Raw genomic sequence first — 26,789 nt, 5'->3', positions numbered from 1 at the left:
AAGCCTGAACACTGTGAAGCCTGAACGCTGTGAAGCCTCCTGCTCCCAACAGACTCCTGAAAGTGATTTGAAATGAAAAAGGGAATTGATTGAGTCAGGCTCAAATCACATAAATCCAAATTGACATGTAACCTACCTTTTTAAATGAGTTTTAGTGACTAGCAAGTTTGGCGTGGTTTTAATGTCCATATTACATAAAAGTAGGTGTTGCAATTAAAGATGAATATATCTCAATCATTGTATTGTAGCTATACAGGACCTAGCTTAGTGTACTGTACAATCAACCTCTGCACATTGGAGTGGAGCAAACCCTCTATTCAAACTAAGTGCAGATTAACACCCCTAATTCAAAATGTTTCTCCTTGGACTATTTTCCTCACACATGTCCCACACACACATTCACATCCAAGCCAGATGGTCCACCAATTAGTATGAAGCATTCAATGTTCAGTAGTGTGCTAGTATAGATATTGGATCATAGACAGTACACTGTTAAAATGAAGTGCTTTGTAACACCCAAAAACAAATGGCAACTGAGCTGCCACCAACTCAAAGGAAATGAAAACCTTAACTTATTATTGAAACACATCCTCCTGAGATGTTTGGAAATATGTAACACTTAATCGGGTGGACTGGGAACATTAGCAGAAAAGGTTGAAAACACTATATATTTTTTGGGGGAGTCCTGTCTAGTGCAGAATTATATACCTTCTCTTTTGATGCTGTTTCCTCTCTCTAAAGCTTCTAAACATCATCATGATGATGCTTTTGAATCCTGTCTAATGCAGAATTAAATCCCTTTGTCTGGTGTCTTAATGTTTAACATTGTTATGTATTTGATAATTTGCCAATCTATACCGTTTTGGCAGGCATTGTCAAGCACAGCGTTCAAAGTACCAGCAGTAACTGGATGTTGACCTGCAAGAAATGAGGATTTTGCACTTTCCACTGACAATCATAAATGTGAGAATAGGTGTTGTGCTCATTGAACGTCAATTTGCCTGACGGTTTTGATAGCTGTTTATCACGATCCATTACACCTCATGGCACGACACGCTGCCTAATACTAATATAGAAATATACTTTTCTTTCTTCAAACATCTATACAATATTGTGTGAAAGAATCATGAAGTCTAAACATTTTTGAATTACCCACAATCCTCTAAAAACAGAGTCACTTGGCAAGCTAGGAAATCCAAGGAGATTAAAACCAAAGAACTCCAATGAGTTCAATCCCTTTATTGTCTCTCTTTTGTTAACCTTAATGAAAGATACAGGTACTTACATTTTGAGCAACATATTAAGATGTACATTATTTTGGTAAAATTAAATGAACAAATCACTGAAAATGACATGCATAATTTTTTTCTAATATATTTTGAAATAAGTATGACATGACAGAGGTGATACAGATAGGTGGGAGAAACAGATTGAAGGGTTGGAGCTGGGAATTGAACCCCCAGTCGTGACCTTTCTAAGCCGGGTGTGTTACTGCTAGCCCACGGGCAGCCAGGTCACCTGTGATACAAGTCAGTATTCAACGTCCTTCCATGTCTGAGGACGTCGGGAGATGATGTGGAAACCGGCCACTAGGGGAAACAGTGAGCGCTGTTACCTTTAAGTGGGCTTTGGTTTTGTGTACGGCGATGGTGGAAAGGCAAAAGCATCTGCCTCTTGTTCCAAAGGTTGCATGTTCAAAGTCAACGATACAATGTAGTTTTTTACATTTTTGTTTAAAGCCTATCCCAAACCTTAACTCTTACCTTAACTATTCTGAGTTCATGCCTAACCTTAAGAATTCGGAGTTAACGCCAAACCTTAAGAATTCAGAATGAATGCCTAAACTTAACCTTGAACGATACAGACATGTAGAGTAACAAGACATTTCGAAATTTGATGTTTGGAACAACTTCAAAATTTGACGTTTGAGAAACACGGATGAATGTCTAATTCTGACATGAGACTGTGAGAGCTTGTTGCATCATAGACGTACAGTAGTATTGGATATTGGAGGAATGGATAGTCTCCTTGACCTACCTTTCATAAGGATCTCCTCCTTGGGGACGCTCTGGAACAGCTTGTGGTACTGGGAGTTGTACTTGCTGACGGTCTGTTAGGGGGAGACAGGGGTAAGACGGGGGTAAGATGGAGGAGACAGGGGTAAGATGGAGATGGGGGTGAGACAGGGTGAGACAGGGGGGAGACAGGAATAAGATGGAGGAGACAGGGGTGAGAGAGGGGTACGATGGAGGAGATGGGGGTGAGACAGGGGTACGATGGAGGAGACAGGGGTAAGACGGGGGGACAGGGGTACAATGGAGGAGACGGGGTGAGACAGGGGGGAGACAGGGATAAGATGGAGGAGACGGGGGTGAGACGGGGGGACAGGGGTACGATGGAGGAGACGGGGTGAGATAGGGGAGAGACAGGGGTAAGACGGGGAGACAGGGGTACGATGGAGGAGATGGGGGTGAGACAAGGGGGAGACAAGAATAAGATGGAGGAGAAAGGGGTGAGACAGGGGTAAGATTGAGGAGACAGGGGTAAGATGGAGGACAAAGGGGTGAGACAGGGGGGAGACAAGAATAAGATGGAGGAGAAAGGGGTGAGACAGGGGTAAGATTGAGGAGACAGGGGTAAGATGGAGGACAAAGGGGTGAGACAGGGGGAGACAGGGGTAAGATGGAGGAGAACGGGGTGAGACAGGGTGGAGACAGGGGTAAGATGGGGGAGACAGGGGTGAGATGGGGTGAGACGGGAGGTGGGTGAGGTTCTTTTCAGAAAATGTCCACTCACTGTTTTACTTCTCCCAAACAGAATCCTGTCACACTGTGTTGTGTTCTAACTCAGACACACTTCCTGTGTCACACTGTGTTGTGTTCTAACTCAGACACACTTCCTGTGTCACACTGTGTTGTGTTCTAACTCAGACACACTTCCTGTGTCACACTGTGTTGTGTTCTAACTCAGACACACTTCCTGTGTCACACTGTGTTGTGTTCTAACTCAGACACACTTCCTGTGTCACACTGTGTTGTGACCTGATCTCTTCCTGTGTAACATCTAACAGTGCTCCCTTCCCTTCTCTGTACTCTGTAGTGGTGTGACAGACAATCCCTTCTGTGTCTCAGCCTGAGTTATAATTGAGGCTTGACCAAAGACAGTACAGTATGAAATGAAGATAGGCCAAAACAGTTTCTCCAATAGAAATTCCAGATCACATTTGTAGGCGACGTTGGCTAGCTAAGCTCATGAGTAGAAACACGTCATCGGGGCTAACGGTCGCCTCGTGTCGAACTGCGCATGTGAAGGCTGTCAAATCAAAGGCACTCCTTCGATATAAAGTTGTTGTTTTTTTACAAAAAATGAAAACGTGTCAGGTTGTCACTTTCACGAGGTTGTAGTAATAACATGTTCTACTTCAGACATTTTGGTTCGGATCTAGGTTGGGTCTTTAGATTTCGATCAAATGAACAACTAAAGAATAGTTTTTCACTTCTCTCATTGATTCCTCAAACACCAAACTCTGGTCTGCTTGGTCTGTTTCGCAAGCGTTTCAGGAAGTCTTGCGATGTTGCGTCTATGGGTTAAGAAACTCTGTGGCTAGGCACTCAGCCTTGGTTATAATGGAGGCTAGACAGAGACAGTAACTCCTTTGCTGGAAACGTCTGTGGGTGATTTCCATGTGATAAATAGCCCTGTGTGTGTGTGGGTGTGTGTGCATGTGTGTTTGTGCGTGTGTGTGTGTGTGTGTGGTTGTGTGGTATAAGACTGTGAGAAGGCTATTTAAATAATAAGTCATATGGTGTGTGTGTGTGTGTGTACGTACAGTACAAGTCAAAAGTTTGACGGGTACTGTACTCATTCAAGGTTTTTTCTTTATTTTTACTATTTTCTACATTGTAGAATAATAGCAAAGACATAAAAACTATGAAATAACACATGGAATCATGTACTAAACAAAAAAAGTGTTAAACAAATCGAAATATATTTTATATTTGAGATTCCTCAAAGTCGCCACCCTTTGCTTTGATGACAGCTTTGCACACTCTTGGTATTCTCTCAACCAGATTCATGAGGTATTCACCTGGAATGCATTTCAATTAACAGGTGTGCCTTGTTAAAAGTACATTTGTGGAATTTCTTTCCTTCTTAATGTGTTTGAGCCAATCAGTTGTGTTGTGACAAGGTAGGGGTGGTATACAGAAGATATCCCTATTTGGTAAAAGACCAAGTCCATACAATGGCAAGAACAGCTCAAATAAGCAAAGGGAAACGAACGTTCATCATTACTTTAAGACATGAAGGTCAGTCAATGCGGTCGCAAGTGCAGTCGCAAAAACCATCAAGCGCTATGATGAAACTGGCTCTCATGAGGACCGCCACAGGAAAGGAAGACCCAGAGTTACCTCTGCTGCAGAGGATAAGTTCATTAGAGTTACCAGCCTCAGAAATCGGCAATTAACTGCACCTCAGATTGCACCTCACAGAGTTCAAGTAACAGACACATCTCACCTGAACTGTTCAGAGGAGACTGCGTGAATCAAGCCTTCATGGTCGAATTGCTACAAAGAAACCACTACTAATAATAAGAAGAGACTTGCTTGGGCCAAGAAACAAGAGCAAGACTCGTGGAAATATGTCCTTTGGTCTGATGAGTCCAAATTTGATATTTTTGGTTCCAACCGCCTTGTCTTTGTGAGACGCAGAGTAGGTAAACAGATGATCTCTTGCATGTTGTCACACCCTGACCTTAGAGAGCCTTTTTATTCTCTATTTTGGTTAGGTCAGGGTGTGACTAGGGTGGGTACTCTAGTTTTTGTATTTCTATGTTGGCCTGGTATGGTTCCCAATCAGAGGCAGCTGTCTATCGTTGTCTCTGATTGGGGATCATATTTAGGCAGCCGTTTCCCCACTGTGGTTGTGGGATCTTGTTTATGTATTGTTGCTTGTGTGCACTGCATAGCTTCACGTTCGTTTTGCTCTTTATTGTTTTCTGTGCGTTTCACTCGAATAAAGATGATGAAACCATTCCACGCTGCACCTTGGTCCGATTCATACAACAACAATCGTGACACGTGTGGTTCCCACCAAGAAACATGGAGGAGGAGGTGTGATGGTGTGGGGGTGCTTTGCTGGTGACGCTGTCTGTGATTTATTTAGAATTCAATGCACATGTCACCAGCATGGCTACCACAGCATTCTGCAGCGATACGCCATCCCATCTGGTTTGCGCTTAGTGGGACTATAATTAGCTTTTCAACAGGACAATGACCCAAAACACACCTCCAGGCTGTGTAAGGGCTATTTGACCAAGAAGGAGAGTGCTGCATCAGATGACCTAGCCTCCACAATCACCTGACCTCAACCCAATTGAGATGGTTTGGGATGAATTGGACCACAGAGTGAAAGAAAAGCAGCCAACAAGTGCTCAGAAAATGTGGGAACTCCTTCAAAACTGTTGGAAAAGCATTCCAGGTGAAGCTGGTTGAGAGAATGTCATTAAGACAAAGGCTGGCTACTTTGAAGAATCTCAAATATAAAATATATTTAGATTTGTTTAACACTTTTTTGGTTACTACATGATTCCATATGTGTTATTTCATAGTTTTGATGTCTTCCCTAATATTCTACAATATAGAAAAATTGTAAAAATAAAGAAAAACCTGTTGAATGAGTACGTGTCCAAACTTTTAACTTGTACTGTATGTGTGTGTGTGCGTGTGTGTGCGTGGGTAGAAGTCTATTTAAATCATAAGTCATATGATGTGATCCATTCAGAGCTCAAGTTGTCATTTACTGTTGACTCTGTGTCAGTAGGTGAAGCTTTGACTAGACAACCTCACATAATAATAAACATCCTAAAACTCATACCTATATGACCTGCATACAATATTCTGTGGACTGCTGAATTTACTGTAACCATGTTATATAACTTGGACTCAGTCCATTGATATGACAAAATACCATGTCGTGTCTACAACCTTGTAAAGACAGTATTTCAGTGTTACATTTCAAGTACCACTTCATGCATCATTACTTCATGTTTCCCAGGGAACCGACGTAACATTCATGCATCATTACTTCATGTTTCCCAGGGAACCGACGTAACATTCATGCATCATTACTTCATGTTTCCCAGGGAACCGACGTAACATTCATACATCATTACTTCATGTTTCCCAGGGAACCGGCGTAACATTCATACATCATTAATTCATGTTTCCCAGGGAACCGACGTAACATTCCAGTGGGTAGAAACACTATAACAAAACAGTGGAATCTGGACACAGTAAAAACGACTCACCGAGCCCCTGTAGCATTTCTTGACATCTTCATACGTCAGGTCATCAATCAGCTGCAGCCTGTAGAGGAGGGACAGAGGAGCGACAGGGGAGAGACAGAGGAGAGACAGAGGAGGGACAGAGGAGAGACAGAGGAGGGACAGAGGAGAGACAGAGGAGGGACAGAGGAGAGACAGAGGAGAGACAGAGGAGGGACAGAGGAGAGACAGAGGAGAGACAGAGGAGGGACAGAGGAGAGACAGGGGAGGGACAGAGGAGAGACAGAGGAGAGACAGAGGAGGGACAGAGGAGGGACAGGGGAGAGACAGAGGAGAGACAGGGGAGGGACAGAGGAGAGACAGGGGAGAGACAGAGGAGAGACAGAGGAGGGACAGAGGAGAGACAGAGGAGAGACAGAGGAGAGACAGAGGAGAGACAGGGGAGAGACAGAGGAGAGACAGAGGAGAGACAGGGGAGGGACAGAGGAGAGACAGAGGGGAGACAGAGGGGAGACAGGGGAGAGACAGAGGAGGGACAGAGGAGAGACAGGGGAGAGACAGGGGAGAGACAGAGGAGAGACAGAGGAGAGACAGGGGAGAGACAGAGGAGAGACAGAGGAGAGACAGGGGAGGGACAGAGGAGAGACAGGGGAGAGACAGAGGAGGGACAGAGGAGAGACAGGGGAGAGACAGGGGAGGGACAGAGGAGGGACAGAGGAGAGACAGGGGAGAGACAGGGGAGAGACAGAGGAGAGACAGAGGAGAGACAGGGGAGAGACAGGGGAGAGACAGAGGGGAGACAGAGGGGAGACAGAGGAGGGACAGGGGAGAGACAGAGGAGGGACAGAGGAGAGACAGAGGTGAGACAGGGGAGAGAAACAGAAAAGGTGAGGAGTGGTGACACTGTTTCTATGGTTTGTCACCATCAGAGAAATTATGTAGAAAAAAATGTAATCTGACTGTAGTGCCATGTTCAGCTTAGTCCGGGATAGTTCACGCAGATACAATCTTCTAGTATTTTGTTCATTAGTCCACTGTTAGTACAATCCTGTGCATGCCAGCAGTCAAGTTCGCGAGATAGAGCACATCCAATACAGAGGAAAAAGTGTGCTGATGATTCGTTTGTAGCGTCAATTTATTCTTCATATAAGATTACGATAGCATGTACTGTTAAACTGCTGTAATGATGAACATATGACTCTTAGATTAGAGTGGCACACACAAGCCCGGTCTTATTCTCTCTCTCTCTGTCTCTCTCTCGCTGTCTCTCTCTCTCTCTCTCTCTCGCTGTCTCTCTCTCTGTCTCTCTCTCTCTCTCTCTCTCGCTGTCTCTCTCTCTGTCTCTGTCTCTCTCTCTCTCTGTCTCTCTCCCTCTCTCTCTCTCTCTCTGTCTCTCTCTCTCTCTCTCTCTCTCTGTCTCTCTCTCTCTCTCTGTCTCTCTCTCTCTCTCTGTCTCTCTCTCTCTCTGTCTCTCTCTCTCTCTCTGTCTCTCTCTCTCTCTCTGTCTCTCTCTCTCTCTGTCTCTCTCTGGCACTCGCACAACTAAAGTGATTGATGTTGAACTAAGACCACTAGAGCCCAAAGTAGGCCCACTCTAATATCCCCAAGGAATTCTTATAGTTTAGCAGTCCCATACGCCTGTCTGTTAAAGAGACGGCTTCCTATTCCCGGCCCAAGCCTGGCATTCTGTATTATACTGTACATACAAACCATCATAGAATCAGAACTGGTGAAATTCTAGAACCTGACTGGACCTGTTCATATAATGACAAGTCTGTTAAAAGAATAGATAACACAATTTACAAACAATGACATATTGGTTTCTTTACCTTGTCTACGTACAGTGCATTTGAAAAGTATTCAGACGCTTTTTCCACATTTTGTTACGTTACAGCCTGTTCTAAAATTTATTAAATTGTTTTTTTCCCTCATCAATCTACACACAATACACACAATACCCCATAATGACAAAGCAAAAACAGGTTTTTCGAAATGTTTGCAAATGTATTAAAAATAAAACACTTAAATATTACATTTACGTAAGTATTCAGACCCTTTACTCAGTACTTTGTTGAAGTACCTTTAGCAGCGATTACAGCCCCAAGTCTTCTTGGGGAGTGGCACACCTGTACTTGGGGAGTTTCTCCCATTCTTCTCTGCAGATCCTCTCAAGCTCTGTCATGTTGGATGCACAGCTATTTTGATGTCTCTCCAGAGATGTTCAATCGGGTTCAAGTCCGGGCTCTGGTTGGGCCACTCAAGGACATTGAGACTTGTCCCGAAGCCACACCTGCAATGTATTGGCTGTGTGCTTAGGATCGTTGTCCTGTTGGAAGGAATGTTCACCCCAGTCTGAGGTCCTGAGCGCTCTGGAGCAGGTTTTCATCAAGGATCTCTGTACTTTGCACCGTTCATCTTTCCCTCAATCCTGACTAGCCCTCCCAGTCCCTGCCGCTGAAAAACATCCCCACAGCATGATGCTGCCACCACCATGCTTCACCGTAGGGATGATGCCAGGTTTCCTCCAGACGTGACGCTTGGCATTCAGGCCAAACAGTTCAATCTTGGTTTCATCAGACCAGGGAATCTTGTTTCTCATGGTCTAAGAGTCTTTAGGTGCCTTTTGGCAAACTCCAAGCGGGCTGTCATGTGCTTTTTACTGAGGAGTGGTTCCCATCTGGCAACTCTACAATAAAGGCCTGATTGGTGGAGTGCTGCAGAGATGGTTGTCCTTCTGGAAGGTTCTCTCATCTGCACAGAGGAACTCTGGAGCTCTGTCAGAGTGACCATTGTTCAGTTTGGCTGGGCGGCCAGCTCTATGAAGAGTCTTGGTGGTTCCAAACTTCTTCCATTTAAGAATGATGGAGGCCACTGTGTTTTTGGTACCCTTCCCCAGATCTGTGCCTTGACACAATCTTGTCCTGGAGCTCTTTGGACAATTCTTTCGACCTCATGGCTTGGTTTTTGCTCTGACATGCACTGTCAACTGTGGGACCTTATATAGACAGGTGTGTGCCTTTCCAAATCATGTCCAATCAATTGAATTTACCACAGGTGGACTCCAACAGGATGCACCTGAGTTCAATTTTGAGTTTCATAGCAAATGGCCTGAATACTTATGCAAATACGGTACTTCTGTTTTTTTTTTGTTTTTTTTTTATATGAATTTGCAAAAATGTCTAAAAACCTGTTTCCGCTTTGTCATTATGGGGTATTGTGTAGATTGATGAGGATTTTTTCTTTAAATCCATTTTAATGTAAAACATTTTTTTAGAAAAAGGGTAGGGGTCTGAATACTTTCCAAATGCACTGTAGGTAAGACAGCAATCCATTCGGTGGCCAATGAGGGACATTCAAGTCTTCAGACCGGTTGTGAACTGGTTCACACTGATAGGTCACTATCAGTCTCTCCGGGTAGTCAATTCTCCTGTGGTTCTGGGGTTAGTTAGAACATCAATTCTCCTGTGGTTAGTTAGAACATCAATTCTCCTGTGGTTAGTTAGACCATCAATTCTCCTGTGGTTAGTTAGAACATCAATTCTCCTGTGATTCTGGGGTTAGTTAGAACATCAATTATCCTGTGGTTCTGGGGTTAGTTAGAACATCAATTCTCCTGTGGTTAGTTAGAACATCAATTCTCCTGTGGTTAGTTAGAACATCAATTCTCCTGTGGTTCTGGGGTTAGTTAGAACATCAATTCTCCTGTGGTTCTGGGGTTAGTTAGAACATCAATTCTCCTGTGGTTCTGGGTTAGTTAGAACATCAATTCTCCTGTGGTTAGTTAGAACATCAATTCTCCTGTGGTTCTGGGATTAGTTAGAACATCAATTCTCCTGTGGTTCTGGGGTTAGTTAGAACATCAATTCTCCTGTGGTTCTGGGGTTAGTTAGAACATCAATTATCCTGTGGTTCTGGGGTTAGTTAGAACGTCAATTCTCCTGTGGTTCTGGGGTTAGTTAAAACATCAGAGTGACAAGCTAAGGTGGCAGGTAGACTAGTCATACTGCGTGATCAGGTGCGTGTCCTTACTCAACATTGACAGGAGAGTTTCAAACAAAAGACGATTAATAAATTGACCAAACGGGAAGGGAATAAACAAAAACAAACACATGTCCGCAACGATAACGAGAACGATAAATGATAGAAAACTTACTGAAATTACCATTCTGGGGTTAGTTAGAACATCAATTCTCCTGTGGTTCTGGGGTTAGTAAGAACATCAATTCTCCTGTGGTTAGTTAAAACATCAATTCTCCTGTGGTTAGTTAGAACATCAATTCTCCTGTGGTTCTGGGGTTAGTTAGAACATCAATTATCCTGTGGTTCTGGGGTTAGTTAGAACGTCAATTCTCTTGTGGTTCTGGGGTTAGTTAGAACATCAATTCTCCTGTGGTTCTGGGGTTAGTTAGAACGTCAATTCTCATGTGGTTCTGGGGTTAGTTAGAACATCAATTCTCCTGTGGTTCTGGGGTTAGTTAGAACATCAATTCTCCTGTGGTTCTGGGGTTAGTTAGAACATCAATTCTCCTGTGGTTCTGGGGTTAGTAAGAACATCAATTCTCCTTTGGTTCTGGGGTTAGTTAGAACATCAATTCTCCTGTGGTTCTGGGGTTAGTTAGAACGTCAATTATGCTGTGGTTCTGGGGTTAGTTAGAACGTCAATTCTCCTGTGGTTCTGGGGTTAGTTAGAACGTCAATTCTCCTGTGGTTCTGGGGTTACTTAGAACGTCAATTCTCCTGTGGTTCTGGGGTTAGTTAGAACGTCAATTCTCCTGTGGTTCTGGGGTTAGTTAGAACGTCAATTCTCCTGTGGTTCTGGGGTTAGTTAGAACGTCAATTCTCCTGTGGTTAGTTAGAACATCAATTATCGTATGGTTCAGGTTGTTGGATTCTAGCTTGAAATACACTTATTCATGTTACCAGTTTACATTCTGTCAAACATGTAATTGTTAAATCACATGGATCATATGGAGGGAGGCAAAGGGCAAAAGTCTGGTTTCAGTCACTGATAAGGTAGGACAACCGTGGGTTAGGGAGGAGTGAGGAATTCGGCTTGAGGTCAGATGAAGTGAGAAGGAACATTCCTATTAGACACATGTACTTTCATGCCCACAACGATTCTAGCAGGAAGCGGGGCCATGACTACACCAGTGAGAGGAACCAATTAAGTTCCTGACTAGCAACAGAGATGTGTTGGCTATGTAGATATGCAAGGAGGTGACTCCTCCTAGTAAGAGGGTATAAATATATGTGCTTCTCCTGTGGTTCTGTGGTTAGTTAGAACATCAATTCTCCTGTGGTTAGTTAGAACATCAATTGTCCTGTGGTTAGTTAGAACATCAATTCTCCTGTGGTTCTGGGGTTAGTTAGAACATCAATTCTCCTGTGGTTAGTTAGAACATCAATTCTCCTGTGGTTCTGGGGTTAGTTAGAACATCAATTATTCTGTGATTCTGGGGTTAGTTAGAACGTCAATTCTCCTGTGGTTCTGGGGTTAGTTAGAACATCAATTCTCCTGTGGTTCTGGGGTTAGTTAGAACATCAATTATTCTGTGGTTCTGGGGTTAGTTAGAACGTCAATTCTCCTGTGGTTCTGGGGTTAGTTAGAACATCAATTCTCCTGTGGTTCTGGGGTTAGTTAAAACATCAGAGTGACAAGCTATGGTGGCAGGTAGACTAGTCATACTGCGTAATCAGGTGCGTGTCCTTACTCAACATTGATAGGAGAGTTTCAAACAAAAGACGATTAATAAATTGACCAAACGGGAAGGGAATAAACAAAAACAAACACATGTCCGCAACGACAACGAGAACGATAAATGATAGAAAACTTACTGAAATTACCATAACCAAATAAACATTGCAGATTAGAAATGAAACCTGTTAGAATTAAGAGTACACGTAGTCTACAACTGGTGATATTTGTAATGGGGAATTGATAGACATAGAAAACAATGAAGTTACAAAACAATGAATACCTACAAAATGGCAGGAGAGAGCGCATTCTGGAGAGAGATGTGCCTTATGCTTCTGAGCCATGATCCCCCATACTCTTGGACCGTGGCATCCCCGTGGCCTTCTCAATGGATTAGTCCACTGAGACAGGCGCAAATTAGACTGCTTGACAACAACAACAAAATCTGATGTTTTCAATACAGTCCGGTTTTGTCATACAGTATTCCATATAAGGCACCCAGACCTTATGAAAGTTTCACAGTATACCCTTAATCTTGTAATAAATCAAAACCTAGTGATACATCCATTGTGACATTGTGGGAGGATAACCAACCTTCCTATCAATGGAAATGCATGTCTTAGCCGCTATTTATTTTATTTCACCTTTATTTAACCAGGTAGGCTAGTTGAGAACAAGTTCTCATTTGCAACTGCGACCTGGCCAAGATAAAGCATAGCAGTGTGAACAGACAACAACACAGAGTTACACATGGAGTAAACAATAAACAAGTCAATAACATGGTAGAAAAAAAGAGAATCTATATATAATGTGTGCAAAAGGCATGAGGAGGTAGGCAATAAATCGAATAATTACACTGGAGTGATAAATCATGAGATGATCATGTGCAAGTAGCGATACTGGTGTGCAAAAGAGCAGAAAAGTAAATAAATAAAAGCAGTATGGGGGGTGAGGTAGGTAAATTGGGTGGGCTATATACCGATGGACTATGTACAGCTGCAGCGATCAGTTAGCTGCTCGGATAGCAGATGTTTAAAGTTGTTGAGGGAGATAAAAGTCTCCAACTTCAGAGATTTTTGCAATTCGTTCCAGTCGCAGGCAGCAGAGAACTGGAAGGAAAGGCGTCCAAATGAGGTTTTGGCTTTAGGGATGATCAGTGAGATACACCTGCTGGAGCGCGTGCTACGGGTGGGTGTAGCCATCGTGACCAGTGAACTGAGATAAGGCGGCACTTTACCTAGCATAGCCTTGTAGATGACCTGGAGCCAGTGGGTCTGACGACGAACATGTAGCGAGGGCCAGCCGACTAGGGCATACAGGTCGCAGTGGTGGGTCGTATAAGGTGCTTTAGTAACAAAACGGATGGCACTGTGATAAACTGCATCCAGTTTGCTGAGTAGAGTATTGGAAGCTATTTTGTAGATGACATCGCCGAAGTCGAGGATCGGTAGGATAGTCAGTTTTACTAGGGTAAGTTTGGCGGCGTGAGTGAAGGAGGCTTTGTTGCGAAATAGAAAGCCGACTCTAGATTTGATTTTGGATTGGAGATGTTTGATATGAGTCTGGAAGGAGAGTTTGCAGTCTAGCCAGACACCTAGGTACTTATAGATGTCCACATATTCTAGGTCGGAACCGTCCAGGGTGGTGATGCTAGTCGGGCGTGCGGGTGCAGGCAGCGAACGGTTGAAAAGCATGCATTTGGTTTTACTAGCGTTTAAGAGCAGTTGGAGGCCACGGAAGGAGTGTTGTAAGGCATTGAAGCTCGTTTGGAGGTTAGATAGCACAGTGTCCAAGGAAGGGCCAGAAGTATACAGAATGGTGTTGTCTGCGTAGAGGTGGATCAGGGAATCGCCCGCAGCAAGAGCAACATCATTGATATATACAGAGAAAAGAGTCGGCCCTGTGGTACCCCCATAGAGACTGCCAGAGGACCGGACAACATGCCCTCCGATTTGACACACTGAACTCTGTCTGCAAAGTAGTTGGTGAACCAGGCAAGGCAGTCATTAGAAAAACCGAGGCTACTGAGTCTGCCGATAAGAATATGGTGATTGACAGAGTCGAAAGCCTTGGCCAGGTTGATGAAGACGGCTGCACAGTACTGTCTTTTATCGATGGCGGTTATGATATCGTTTAGTACCTTGAGCGTGGCTGAGGTGCACCCGTGACTGGCTCGGAAACCGGATTGCACAGCGGAGAAGGTACGGTGGGATTCGAGATGGTCAGTGATCTGTTTGTTGACTTGGCTTTCGAAGACCTTAGATAGGCAGGGCAGGATGGATATAGGTCTGTAACAGTTTGGGTCCAGGGTGTCTCCCCCTTTGAAGAGGGGGATGACCGCGGCAGCTTTCCAATCCTTGGGGATCTCAGATGATACGAAGGAGAGGTTGAACAGGCTGGTAATAGGGGGTGCGACAATGGCGGCGGACAGTTTCAGAAATAGGGGGTCCAGATTGTCAAGCCCAGCTGATTTGTATGGGTCCAGGTTTTCCAGCTCTTTCAGAACATCTGCTATCTGGATTTGGGTAAAGGAGAAGCTGGGGAGGCTTGGGCGAGTAGCAGCGGGGGGGGCGGGGCTGTTGGCCAAGGTTGGAGTCGCCAGGAGGAAGGCATGGCCAGCCATTGAGAAATGCTTGTTGAAGTTTTCGATTATCACGGATTTATCGGTGGTGACCGTGTTACCTAGCCTCAGTGCAGTGGGCAGCTGGGAGGAGGTGCTCTTGTTCTCCATGGACTTTACAGTATCCCAGAACTTTTTGGAGTTAGAGCTACAGGATGCAAATTTCTGCTTGAAAAAGCTGGCCTTTGCTTTCCTGACTGACTGCGTGTATTGGTTCCTGACTACCCTGAACAGTTGCATATCGCGGGGGCTCTTCGATGCTATTGCAGTTCGCCACAGGATGTTTTTGTGCTGGTCGAGGGCAGTCAGGTCTGGAGTGAACCAAGGGCTATATCTGTTCTTAGTTCTGCATTTTTTGAACGGAGCATGCTTGTCTAATATGGTGAGGAAGTAACTTTTAAAGAATGACCAGGCATCCTCAACTGACGGGATGAGGTCAATATCCTTCCAGGGTACCCGGGCCAGGTCGATTAGAAAGGCCTGCTCGCAGAAGTGTTTTAGGGAGCGTTTGACAGTGATGAGGGGTGGTCGTTTGACCGCGGACCCGTAGCGGATACAGGCAATGAGGCAGTGATCGCTGAGATCTTGATTGAAGACAGCAGAGGTGTATTTGGAGGGCAAGTTGGTCAGGATAATGTCTATTAGGGTGCCCGTGTTTACGGATTTAGGGTTGTACCTGGTGGGTTCCTTGATCATTTGTGTGAGATTGAGGGCATCTAGCTTAAATTGTAGGAAGGCCGGGGTGTTAAGCATATCCCAGTTTAGGTCACCTAACAGAACAAACTCTGAAGCTAGATGGGGAGCGATCAATTCACAGATGGTGTCCAGGGCACAGCTGGGAGCTGAGGGGGGTCGGTAGCAGGCGGCAACAGTGAGAGACTTATTTCTGGAGAGATACATTTTTTAAATTAGAAGTTCGAACTGTTTGGGCATAGACCTGAAAGTATGACAGAACTTTGCAGGCTATCTCTGCAGTAGATTGCAACTCCTCCCCCTTTGGCAGTTCTATCTTGACGGAAAGTGTTATAGTTGGGTATGGAAATCTCAGAATTTTTGGTGGCCTTCCTAAGCCAGGATTCAGACACGGCAAGGACATCAGGGTTGGCAGAGTGTGCTAAAGCGGTGAGTAAGCCAAACTTAGGGAGGAGGCTTCTGATGTTGACATGCATGAGGCCAAGGCTTTTTCGATCACAGAAGTCAACAAATGAGGGTGCCTGGGGACATGCAGGGCCTGGGTTTACCTCCACATCACCCGAGGAACAGAGGAGTAGTAGGATGAGGGTGCGGCTAAAGGCTATCAAAACTGGTCGCCTAGAGCGTTGGGGACAAGGAATAAAAGGAGCAGATTTATGGGCGTGGTAGAATAGATTCTGGGCATAATGTGCAGACAGGGGTATGGTGGGGCACGGGTACAGCGGAGGCAAGCCCAGGCACTGGGTGATGATAAGAGAGGTTGTATCTCTGGACATGCTGGTCTCAATGGGTGAGGTCACCGCATGTGTGGGAGGTGGGACAAAGGAGGTATCAGAGGTACGGAGAGTGGAACTACGGGGTCCATTGCAAACCAAAACAATGATAACTAGCCTGAACAACAGTATACAAGGCATATTGATATTTGAGAGAGACATACAGTAAGGCATAAAGTGATTGCAGGTCTTGATTGGGAGAGCTAGCTAAAACAACAGGTGAGATAACAGCAGCTAGTCAGCTAACACAGCAACAGCAGGTAAAAATGGCGACGACTAGGTAGAGAGGGTCGGATTAACTACACACAGAGCCTGAGTTAAAACACAGAGCCGACAGATAAAACACAAATAAACAGAATGGAGTACCGTGAATTAATGGACAGTCCGGCAGGCATCAGCTATGTAGCCAAGTGATCATAGTGTCCAGGGGGCAGCCGTAGATGGAGCAGGGAAGCCGCCACTAAGCTAGCACGTGGCGTTTAAAGTTAGTAGCCCGGGGGGTGGTCTGCTCAGACGGAGGGGGTCTGCTCAGACGGAGGCCGGTTGAGGGCACAGCGGATGGGGTATTCGTCTGCAGACCAGACGTGGTCGTGTCGACAGAGAATCCAAGCCGGATGGCGATGGCGAAAGAGAGGTTGTAATTGTAGAATTGTGTTTGCTAACTGGTGCTAGCTTCGTGGCAGTGGCGCTAGCTGCGCTAGCTGTGCTAGCTGCAAGCTAGCTGTGAGGATCAGAAGTAGTGGCTCAGGGATTACGGCAGGAATCCGGCGTTGTTGTCGAGAGACAGTCCGATGCTGGTAAATTGGTGAGTAATATCCAGGCTAATAACAGGGCTGGTGTCTGTGCAGAAGGTAAAAGCTGCTAGCAGCGGCTAAAAATGACTAAATAGCTTGTAGCTGATTAGCTGGTTAGCTACTGGGGGTTCTTGAATGTGTTCCAAAGTTAAAAAATAATAGCGATTCCGTATCACATTGGGTGAGGTAGGTTACCGGAAGGTATAATCGAATTAAAAATCGAAAAGAGATAGAATTTAAAAAAATATATATATACAAGAAATACGAAAAACACAAACGTACACGAGAGGACTAAACAAACACGTCTACACTGCTACGCCATCTTGGAATTATATAAATGATAATAAATGATAGGTTACACAGTTTCTTCTCATAACAGTCTCCAGTATCAACATTTCCAAACAAACAAAAACAGGGCGAATCTGTAGACGTGATGAGATAAAAAAAAAAATATGTCCCCTTTTGTGTTTTCCGTCTCCAGCAGAGGACTTACATTTCTGAGTGCTTGATATTCAGTTTCACTGGCATCTAGTACGTTCTATGGATGGTTTTTAACTGCAGTCATTTATGTCTGAGATGATATGAACATGACTGGGCATTCACATATATCTGTATCCATTCATCATCATCATCAATAGTGTCTCCCAGGTCTTCCTCACATTTTTGTTTTTACATGTTTTGTGTCATCGGGTAAAGCCTCTATCAACACTTGATACAGTTTGGAAATCATCTTTAGAGGTTTGTCAAACTGACATAAAATAGTTTCTGGCTTGTCCAGTGCTGCACAGAGAGAATAAAGTGTTGCATTGGAAAAAGTGCACCTCAGCTCCGTCACAGACTGGTCTTCCTTGGCTGTCTGACCCTGCTGAGACCCCTGCCACCATTTTATCCTGCTCAGATAAGGCATGACAAAGAATGATCTTGGTGTACATTAATACATGATATTATCAAATAATTGAATCAACGGTTCAACAATTGAAATGAGCATTATTCCCAGATCTCAGACTGTATCTTTAAACTGCTGTCCTGTAGCTACTGTAGATCTACCCATCAATTCAAGATGGAACTTTGATTGTTATAATATATTGCAAAATTCCCGTGAGCTCTGTAGACTGGTCTTCCCTGGCTGTCTGACCCTGAAGGCACCCCTGTCACCATCTGATCCTGCTAAGACATCATAGTGTCGGGTACTGATTGTGCACCATGACAGTGAAGTCTGTAGAGCTGTTTATACCGTGTCAGTGTGAATATAGGTTATTATCTCGGGAAACTGATAGATCAATAACGTTACAATGCTACACTGACTCTAATAAAACATTGCTCTTTCAAAAAAGCAGTCTTTTTTTAACCTTTATTTAACTAGACAAGTCAGTTAAGAACAAATTCTTATTTACAATGACGGCCTACTGGGGAACAGTGGGTTAACTGCCTTGTTCAGGGGCAGAACTACAGATTTATACCTTGTTAGCTCGGGGATTCAATCTTGCAACCTTGCGGTTACAAGTCCAACGCTCTAACCACTAGGCTACCTGCCACCCAGTCTTCAATCGTTTGGCCGCTGGATTCATCGTTTCATTAAGGTCCAGTGTGATTGAGGCAAAAAGATTAGTTAACGTTAGACAACTTTTTGACAAGCTCTAATGGTACCCTTAAAGAAAATCATTGGAGTTTTCAAACTGCAGTAAAAGTGCAGTGACTGCAATTGACTGTGGTATTTTGGACGCAGTAATTGCAGTATAACTGCAGTCTACTGCAGTTATACTGCACTCTGACTGCAATCTTCTTTTTTCGTAGATAAAACTGCTAACTGAGAAGCTGACCTTCCTTTGCCAACCTAGGATCACAAGGCTGGGTAGGTATGATGACACCACTGTGGGCCGTGCCAAGATTGCCAGACCTCCCTCCACTCCCTGCCTTCAGGGAGAAGAGAAGGCTGAACCGAACCAAGGACATGTTACATCAAGAGTATTAAACAGCTCCCATTCGCCACAGTCATCTGTAATCTATTCCATCTGTGAGCCACACTATATACGCATCTACACTGAGTGTACAAAACATTAGGAATACTTTCCTAATTTGGAGTCGCACCTCCCGGAGGATCACGGCCCCTGGGCACGTGCCCCGTGTACCCGGTCGGTTTTCAGCCACGATTACTACAGGTTTAGTTAACTGGCTAGCCCCGTGGTTCCCAGCCACCTTGATGGGATAAAAAAAAGGGAAAAAATAAAAATAAATAAATAAATAAATCTGTGGCAAAACTAAACTTTTTCTAATATTTTATTTAGTGGTGATGACCTCCATCTCAGCTGATCCATACAGTCGGCCCTGGCTGGTAGCATCTCAGCTGATCCATACAGCCGGCCCTGGTTGGTAGCATCTCAGCTGATCCATACAGCCGGCCCTGGCTGGTAGCATCTCAGCTGATCCATACAGCCGGCCCTGGTTGGTAGCATCTCAGCTGATCCATACAGCCGGCCCTGGTTGGTAGCATCTCAGCTGATCCATACAGCCGGCCCTGGCTGGTAGCATCTCAGCTGATCCATACAGCCGGCCCTGGTTGGTAGCATCTCAGCTGATCCATACAGCCGGCCCTGGTTGGTAGCATCTCAGCTGATCCATACAGCCGACCCTGGTTGGTAGCATCTCAGCTGATCCATACAGCCGGCCCTGGTTGGTAGCATCTCAGCTGATCCATACAGCCGGCCCTGGTTGGTAGCATCTCAGCTGATCCATACAGCCGGCCCTGGTTGGTAGCATCTCAGCTGATCCATACAGCCGGCCCTGGTTGGTAGCATCTCAGCTGATCCATACAGCCGGCCCTGGTTGGTAGCATCTCAGCTGATCCATACAGCCGGCCCTGGTTGGTAGCATCTCAGCTGATCCATACAGCCGGCCCTGGTTGGTAGCATCAGGAAGTGACCTCGATTCCTAGGCCTTCTCACGACGGTTCTGAAAAATAACCGAGCGACAACGAGACGTAGAAGTTGGGGTAATGCGAGACAATCTAGGGTGGGAACCTAGCTGGGGTTGTTAATGCTATTTCTTCCACTCAACCTTTAGTATTTTTATATGGTTTAATAGACAGGTATATACTGAATATAGAAGGAGATATAGTGAGATTTTAAAAAAACCAAATACTACGATTTGACGTGCGATATAGATCAAAACACTTGGATGAACAGTTGGAATCCTAGAAATGAATAGTATAATAACTCTACCTACATGTACATTTACATACATGTACATACCTCAATTACCTCGACTAACCAGTGCCCCCACACATTGACTCTGTACCGTAACACCCTGTATATAGACTCCACATTGACTCTGTACCGTAACACCCTGTATATAGCCTCCACATTGACTCTGTACCGTAACACCCTGTATATAGCCTCCACATTGACTCTGTACCGTAACACCCCGTATATAGACTCCACATTGACTCTGTACCGGTACCCCTGTATATAGACTCCACATTGACTCTGTACCGGTACCCGCTGTATATAGCCTCCACATTGACTCTGTACCAGTACCCCCTGTATATAGCCTCCACATTGACTCTGTTCCGGTACCCCCTGTATATAGCCTCCACATTGACTCTGTAGCGGTACCCCCTGTATATAGCCTCCACATTGACTCTGTACCAGTACCCCCTGTATATAGCCTCCACATTGACTCTGTACCGTAACACCCTGTATATAGCCTCCACTTTGACTCTGTACCGTAACACCCTGTATATAGCCTCCACATTGACTTTGTACCAGTACCCCCTGTATATAGCCTCCACTTTGACTCTGTACCGTAACACCCTGTATATAGCCTCCACTTTGACTCTGTACCGTAACACCCTGTATATAGCCTCCACATTGACTCTGTACCGTACCACCCTGTATATAGCCTCCACATTGACTCTGTACCGTAACACCCTGTATATAGCCTCCACATTGACTCTGTAGCAGTACCCCCTGTATATAGCCTCCACATTGACTCTGTACCAGTACCCCCTGTATATAGCCTCCACATTGACTCTGTACCGTAACACCCTGTATATAGCCTCCACTTTGACTCTGTACCGTAACACCCTGTATATAGCCTCCACATTGACTTTGTACCAGTACCCCCTGTATATAGCCTCCACTTTGACTCTGTACCGTAACACCCTGTATATAGCCTCCACTTTGACTCTGTACCGTAACACCCTGTATATAGCCTCCACATTGACTCTGTACCGTAACACCCTGTATATAGCCTCCACATTGACTCTGTACCGTAACACCCTGTATATAGCCTCCACATTGACTCTGTACCGTAACACCCTGTATATAGCCTCCACATTGACTCTGTACCGTAACACCCTGTATATAGCCTCCACATTGACTCTGTACCGTAACACCCTGTATATAGCCTCCACATTGACTCTGTACCAGTACCCCCTGTATATAGCCTCCACTTTGACTCTGTACCGTAACACCCTGTATATAGCCTCCACATTGACTTTGTACCAGTACCCCCTGTATATAGCCTCCACTTTGACTCTGTACCGTAACACCCTGTATATAGCCTCCACTTTGACTCTGTACCGTAACACCCTGTATATAGCCTCCACATTGACTCTGTACCGTAACACCCTGTATATAGCCTCCACATTGACTCTGTACCGTAACACCCTGTATATAGCCTCCACATTGACTCTGTACCGTACCACCCTGTATATAGCCTCCACATTGACTCTGTACCGTAACACCCTGTATATAGCCTCCACATTGACTCTGTACCGGTACCCCCTGTATATAGCCTCCACATTGACTCTGTACCAGTACCCCCTGTATATAGCCTCCACATTGACTCTGTACCGTAACACCCTGTATATAGCCTCCACTTTGACTCTGTACCGTAACACCCTGTATATAGCCTCCACATTGACTTTGTACCAGTACCCCCTGTATATAGCCTCCACTTTGACTCTGTACCGTAACACCCTGTATATAGCCTCCACTTTGACTCTGTACCGTAACACCCTGTATATAGCCTCCACATTGACTCTGTACCGTAACACCCTGTATATAGCCTCCACATTGACTCTGTACCGTAACACCCTGTATATAGCCTCCACATTGACTCTGTACCGTAACACCCTGTATATAGCCTCCACATTGACTCTGTACCGTAACACCCTGTATATAGCCTCCACATTGACTCTGTACCGTAACACCCTGTATATAGCCTCCACATTGACTCTGTACCAGTACCCCCTGTATATAGCCTCCACTTTGACTCTGTACCGTAACACCCTGTATATAGCCTCCACATTGACTTTGTACCAGTACCCCCTGTATATAGCCTCCACTTTGACTCTGTACCGTAACACCCTGTATATAGCCTCCACTTTGACTCTGTACCGTAACACCCTGTATATAGCCTCCACATTGACTCTGTACCGTAACACCCTGTATATAGCCTCCACATTGACTCTGTACCGTAACACCCTGTATATAGCCTCCACTTTGACTCTGTACCGTAACACCCTGTATATAGCCTCCACATTGACTCTGTACCGTAACACCCTGTATATAGCCACACAACTGTTATTTTACAGCTGCTCTTTACTTATTTGTTATTCTTATTTTTTTTTAGGTCTTTTCTTAAAACTGTATTGTTGGTTAAGGTAGTAGGTGCCAGGCGCACCGGTTTGTGTCAAGAACTGCAACGCTGCTGGGTTTTTCCACACTCAACAGTTTCCCGTGTGATTCAAGAATGGTCCACCACCCAAAGGACATCAGGCCAACAATATACAACTGTGGGAAGCATTGGAGTCAACATGGGCCAGCATCCCTGTGGAACACTTTCAACACCTTGTAGAGTCCATGACCTGACGAATTGAAGCTGTTCTGAGGACAACAGGGGAGGAGGTGCAACTCAATATTAGGAAGGTGACCTAATGTTTAGTATACTCAGAGTATATTAAAGAAGCAACGTGGAAACCAGCATCGTTCTTGTTTGGAACAATCTATTGACTACATCTGACCTAACAGAACAGACAGTTAAATGTATAGTAACTAACAGAGGAGGAGGAACTGTACTGTTTGAGTGACAGGGGGCGGGGCTTGGTGTGTTGGAAGAGGAGGGAGAGAGAAGACAAACATATTAAACTATAGAAACAGACTTTACACGCAGCTGAGTGGCGATATGGATATCTCTTACGATATGGATATCTCTTACGATATGAATATCTCTTATGATATGAATATCTCTTACGATATGGATATCTCTTACGATATGAATATCTCTTATGATATGAATATCTCTTACGATATGGATATCTCTTACGATATGGATATCTCTTACGATATGGATATCTCTTAGAATATCTCTTACGATATGGATATCTCTTACTATATGGATATCTCTTACGATATGGATATCTCTTGGAATATCTCTTACGATATGAATATCTCTTACGATATGGATATCTCTTGGAATATCTCTTACGATATGGATATCTCTTACGATATGGATATCTCTTACGATATGGATATCTCTTGGAATATCTCTTACGATATGGATATCTCTTACGATATGGATATCTCTTCGTTATGGATATCTCTTATGATATGGATATTGCACATATCAATATTGCGATTTCGACATGAATTTGATTAATTGTGCACTCTCATCACACACACACGCACACAACCAATAATACCAACAGACACCCAGACACAGAGAAAGGTAGAAAGAACGGTTCATTACCTAGAGTGGTTTGATCAGAGAACAGGTTCATTATCTAGAGGGGTTTGATCAGAGAACAGGTTCATTATCTAGAGGGGATTGATCAGAGAACAGGTTCATTATCTAGAGTGGTTTGATCAGTGTCACGCCCTGACCTTAGAGAGCCTTTTTTATGTTTCTTTTTGGTTTGGTCAGGGTGTGGTTTGGGTGGGCATTCTATGTCTTTTACTTCTATATTTTGTGTTTCTATGTTTTGGCCGGGTATGGTTCTCAATCAGGGACAGCTGTCTATCGTTGTCTCTGATTGGGAACCATACTTAGGTATCCCGTTTTCCCTCCTTTCGTTGTGGGTAGTTAACTTTGTTAGAGGCTTCATAGCCCTGTTAAGCTTCACGGCTCAGCGGCTCAGCGCATCTGGCCGCCAGTACGTCTCTACGGCCCAGGATATTCTGCCTCGAGACAACCTTCCCCACACAGACCTCGAGACAGCCTTCCATCCCAGACCTCGAGACAGCCTTCCCACCCAGACCTCGAGACAGCCTTCCCACCCAGACCTCGAGACAGCCTTCCCACCCAGACCTCGAGACAGCCTTCCCACCCAGACCTCGAGACAGCCTTCCATCCCAGACCTCGAGACAGCCTTCCCACCCAGACCTCGAGACAGCCTTCCATCCCAGACCTCGAGACAGCCTTCCCACCCAGACCTCGAGACAGCCTTCCCACCCAGACCTCGAGACAGCCTTCCCACCCAGACCTCGAGACAGCCTTCCCACCCAGACCTCGAGACAGCCTTCCCACCCAGACCTCGAGAAGCCTTCCCACCCAGACCTCGAGAAGCCTTCCCACCCAGACCGAGACAGCCTTCCCACCCAGACCTCGAGACAACCTTCCCACCCAGACCTCGAGACAACCTTCCCACCCACACCTCGAGACAGCCTTCCCACCCAGACCTCGAGACAGCCTTCCCACCCAGACCTCGAGACAGCCTTCCATCCCAGACCTCGAGATAGCCTTCCATCCCAGACCTCGAGACAGCCTTCGATCCCAGACCTCGAGACAGCCTTCCATCCCAGACCTCGAGACAGCCTTCCCACCTAGACCTCGAGATAGCCTTCCATCCCAGACCTCGAGACAGCCTTCCCACCCAGACCTCGAGACAGCCTTCCATCCCAGACCTCGAGACAGCCTTCCCACCCAGACCTCGAGACAGCCTTCCATCCCAGACCTCGAGACAGCCTTCCCACCCAGACCTCGAGACAGCCTTCCATCCCAGACCTCGAGACAGCCTTCCCACCCAGACCTCGAGACAGCCTTCCATCCCAGACCTCGAGACAGCCTTCCCACCCAGACCTCGAGACAGCCTTCCCACCCAGACCTCGAGACAGCATTCCCACCCAGACCTCGAGACAGCCTTCCCACCCAGACCTCGAGACAGCATTCCCACCCAGACCTCGAGACAGCCTTCCCACCCAGACCTCGAGACAGCATTCCCACCCAGACCTCGAGACAGCCTTCCCACCTAGACCTCGAGACAGCCTTCCCACCCAGACCTCGAGACAGCCTTCCCACCCAGACCTCGAGACAGCCTTCCCACCGAGTCATCAATGTTGAATCACAAGGTGTGATTGTATTCTACTCGATGCCAACGTAAATAAATAGGAAGGGAAAAGGAAACAGACCACAGAGACATTTAACTGTCTTTGATGGGCAAGCTGCCAGTGTTTGGCAGTCCTTTGTTGTATTCTAAGCTACTGACTCCTTCTGTATACACAGGGGCCTGCGGGGTGGAGCAGAATTCAGGTGGGGACTTGTAGGCTCCTTAAGAGGAGCGGACAGGATTATTGAATACAGACAGAAAGAGGTGGAGATATCACTGTACATTATAATGCTATTTGCTCATTTGCCTCCCTGTCTTTTTGCCTCCCTGTCTTTTTGCCTCCCTGTCTTTTTGCCTCCCTGTCTTTTTGCCTCCCTGTCTTTAGCAAGCAACGACAGCAATGGGCAATGGCACATCGAATCAAATCTAATTTTATTGGTCACATACATATATTTAGCAGATGTTATTGCGGGTGCTTGTAAATTACATCTTAATTATGTTATTTTATAGTTGCTAAAAAGACTTTAACAAAGCGTCCATATACAACCAGTACACAACCTGATCATGACGTCATTGTAACCAGTTTTGCTGACTGGCAGTGTACTGGGATCAGTCTTGACACATTCACCATAACATTCACCATAAGTTACAGTGTAAGTTACAGTGTCTGCACTGAAAATGTAGCAATATGGGAGATGACTCATGAAGAATGCTTGTTCAGCTTCTAATCAGAGATGGCTTGTTAACAGCCCCTCGTGACAGCATGGGGACACACTATCCATCTGTTTACCACTCTGGAGTCGGCGGGGAGGGAGACGACTTTCACACTACAGTCGGAGGCATCTTCGATTTTTGCACCCGCAAGCATGCTAAAATAACAATACCACTCATTTCTGGTATCCATGAGTTCATCTGACTCTGGGGAAAAAAAGGGCTTAATTGCCAAATGATCCAACTATCCCTTTAAAATGAGCATTGAGGAGGTATTGGGGGGATTTAGCTGATCAAATCAAATCAAGTTTATTTTATATAGCCCTTCGTACATCAGCTAATATCTCGAAGTGCTGTACAGAAACCCAGCCTAAAACCCCAAACAGCAAGCAATGCAGGTGTAGAAGCACGGTGGCTAGGAAAAACTCCCTAGAAAGGCCAAAACCTAGGAAGAAACCTAGAGAGGAAAAGTCTAGGATCTAGCTGATCCTACATCTGTGTCAAAGAAGAGGAGATGCCTCACCTGAACTGTGGTTGGCAGTGCCCATCGTCCTCCTTGGCGGCCTCGGTCAGCAACTCCAGCGAGCTCAGGACACTGATGTCATCACTCTGCTCCTGTTGGTCCATCATCATCGTCATCATCATCAGCCTGAGGCGACAGAACAGAACACGACACCCCATCACAGACTGAGAAAACTAAATGATAAACACTTCACTCACACAAGTACACAACTTTTTCTACTTGTTGTTGCCTACTCAAACACACACTGTATATAGATTTTCTTCAACTGTATTATTGACTGTATGTTTTGTTTATTCCATGTGTAACTCTGTGTTGTTTTATGTGTCGAACTGCTTTGCTTTATCTTGGCCAGGTCGCAGTTGTAAATGAGA

At 45.2% G+C, this 26,789-nt stretch overlaps 1 protein-coding gene across 1 annotated transcript in view; it reads right to left on the bottom strand.

Annotated features, from left to right (window-relative positions):
* Positions 1-26,789, bottom strand: part of LOC120051682 (leucine-rich repeat extensin-like protein 2) — a 129,344-nt gene that overhangs the window by 80,647 nt on the left and 21,908 nt on the right. Inside the window, exons 2-4 of the mRNA XM_038998573.1 lie at positions 26,419-26,544; positions 6,308-6,365; positions 2,038-2,110 (exon numbers count right to left, since the gene is read on the bottom strand). Of these exons, the coding sequence (XP_038854501.1) occupies positions 2,038-2,110; positions 6,308-6,365; positions 26,419-26,540 (253 nt within the window). The 5' untranslated portion in view covers positions 26,541-26,544. The remainder of the gene's footprint in view (positions 1-2,037; positions 2,111-6,307; positions 6,366-26,418; positions 26,545-26,789) is intronic.

This window comes from Salvelinus namaycush, chromosome 8 (assembly GCF_016432855.1).
Source record: "Salvelinus namaycush isolate Seneca chromosome 8, SaNama_1.0, whole genome shotgun sequence".
Lineage (NCBI taxonomy): Eukaryota > Metazoa > Chordata > Actinopteri > Salmoniformes > Salmonidae > Salvelinus > Salvelinus namaycush.
This window is presented reverse-complemented; position numbering and strand designations above follow the sequence as displayed.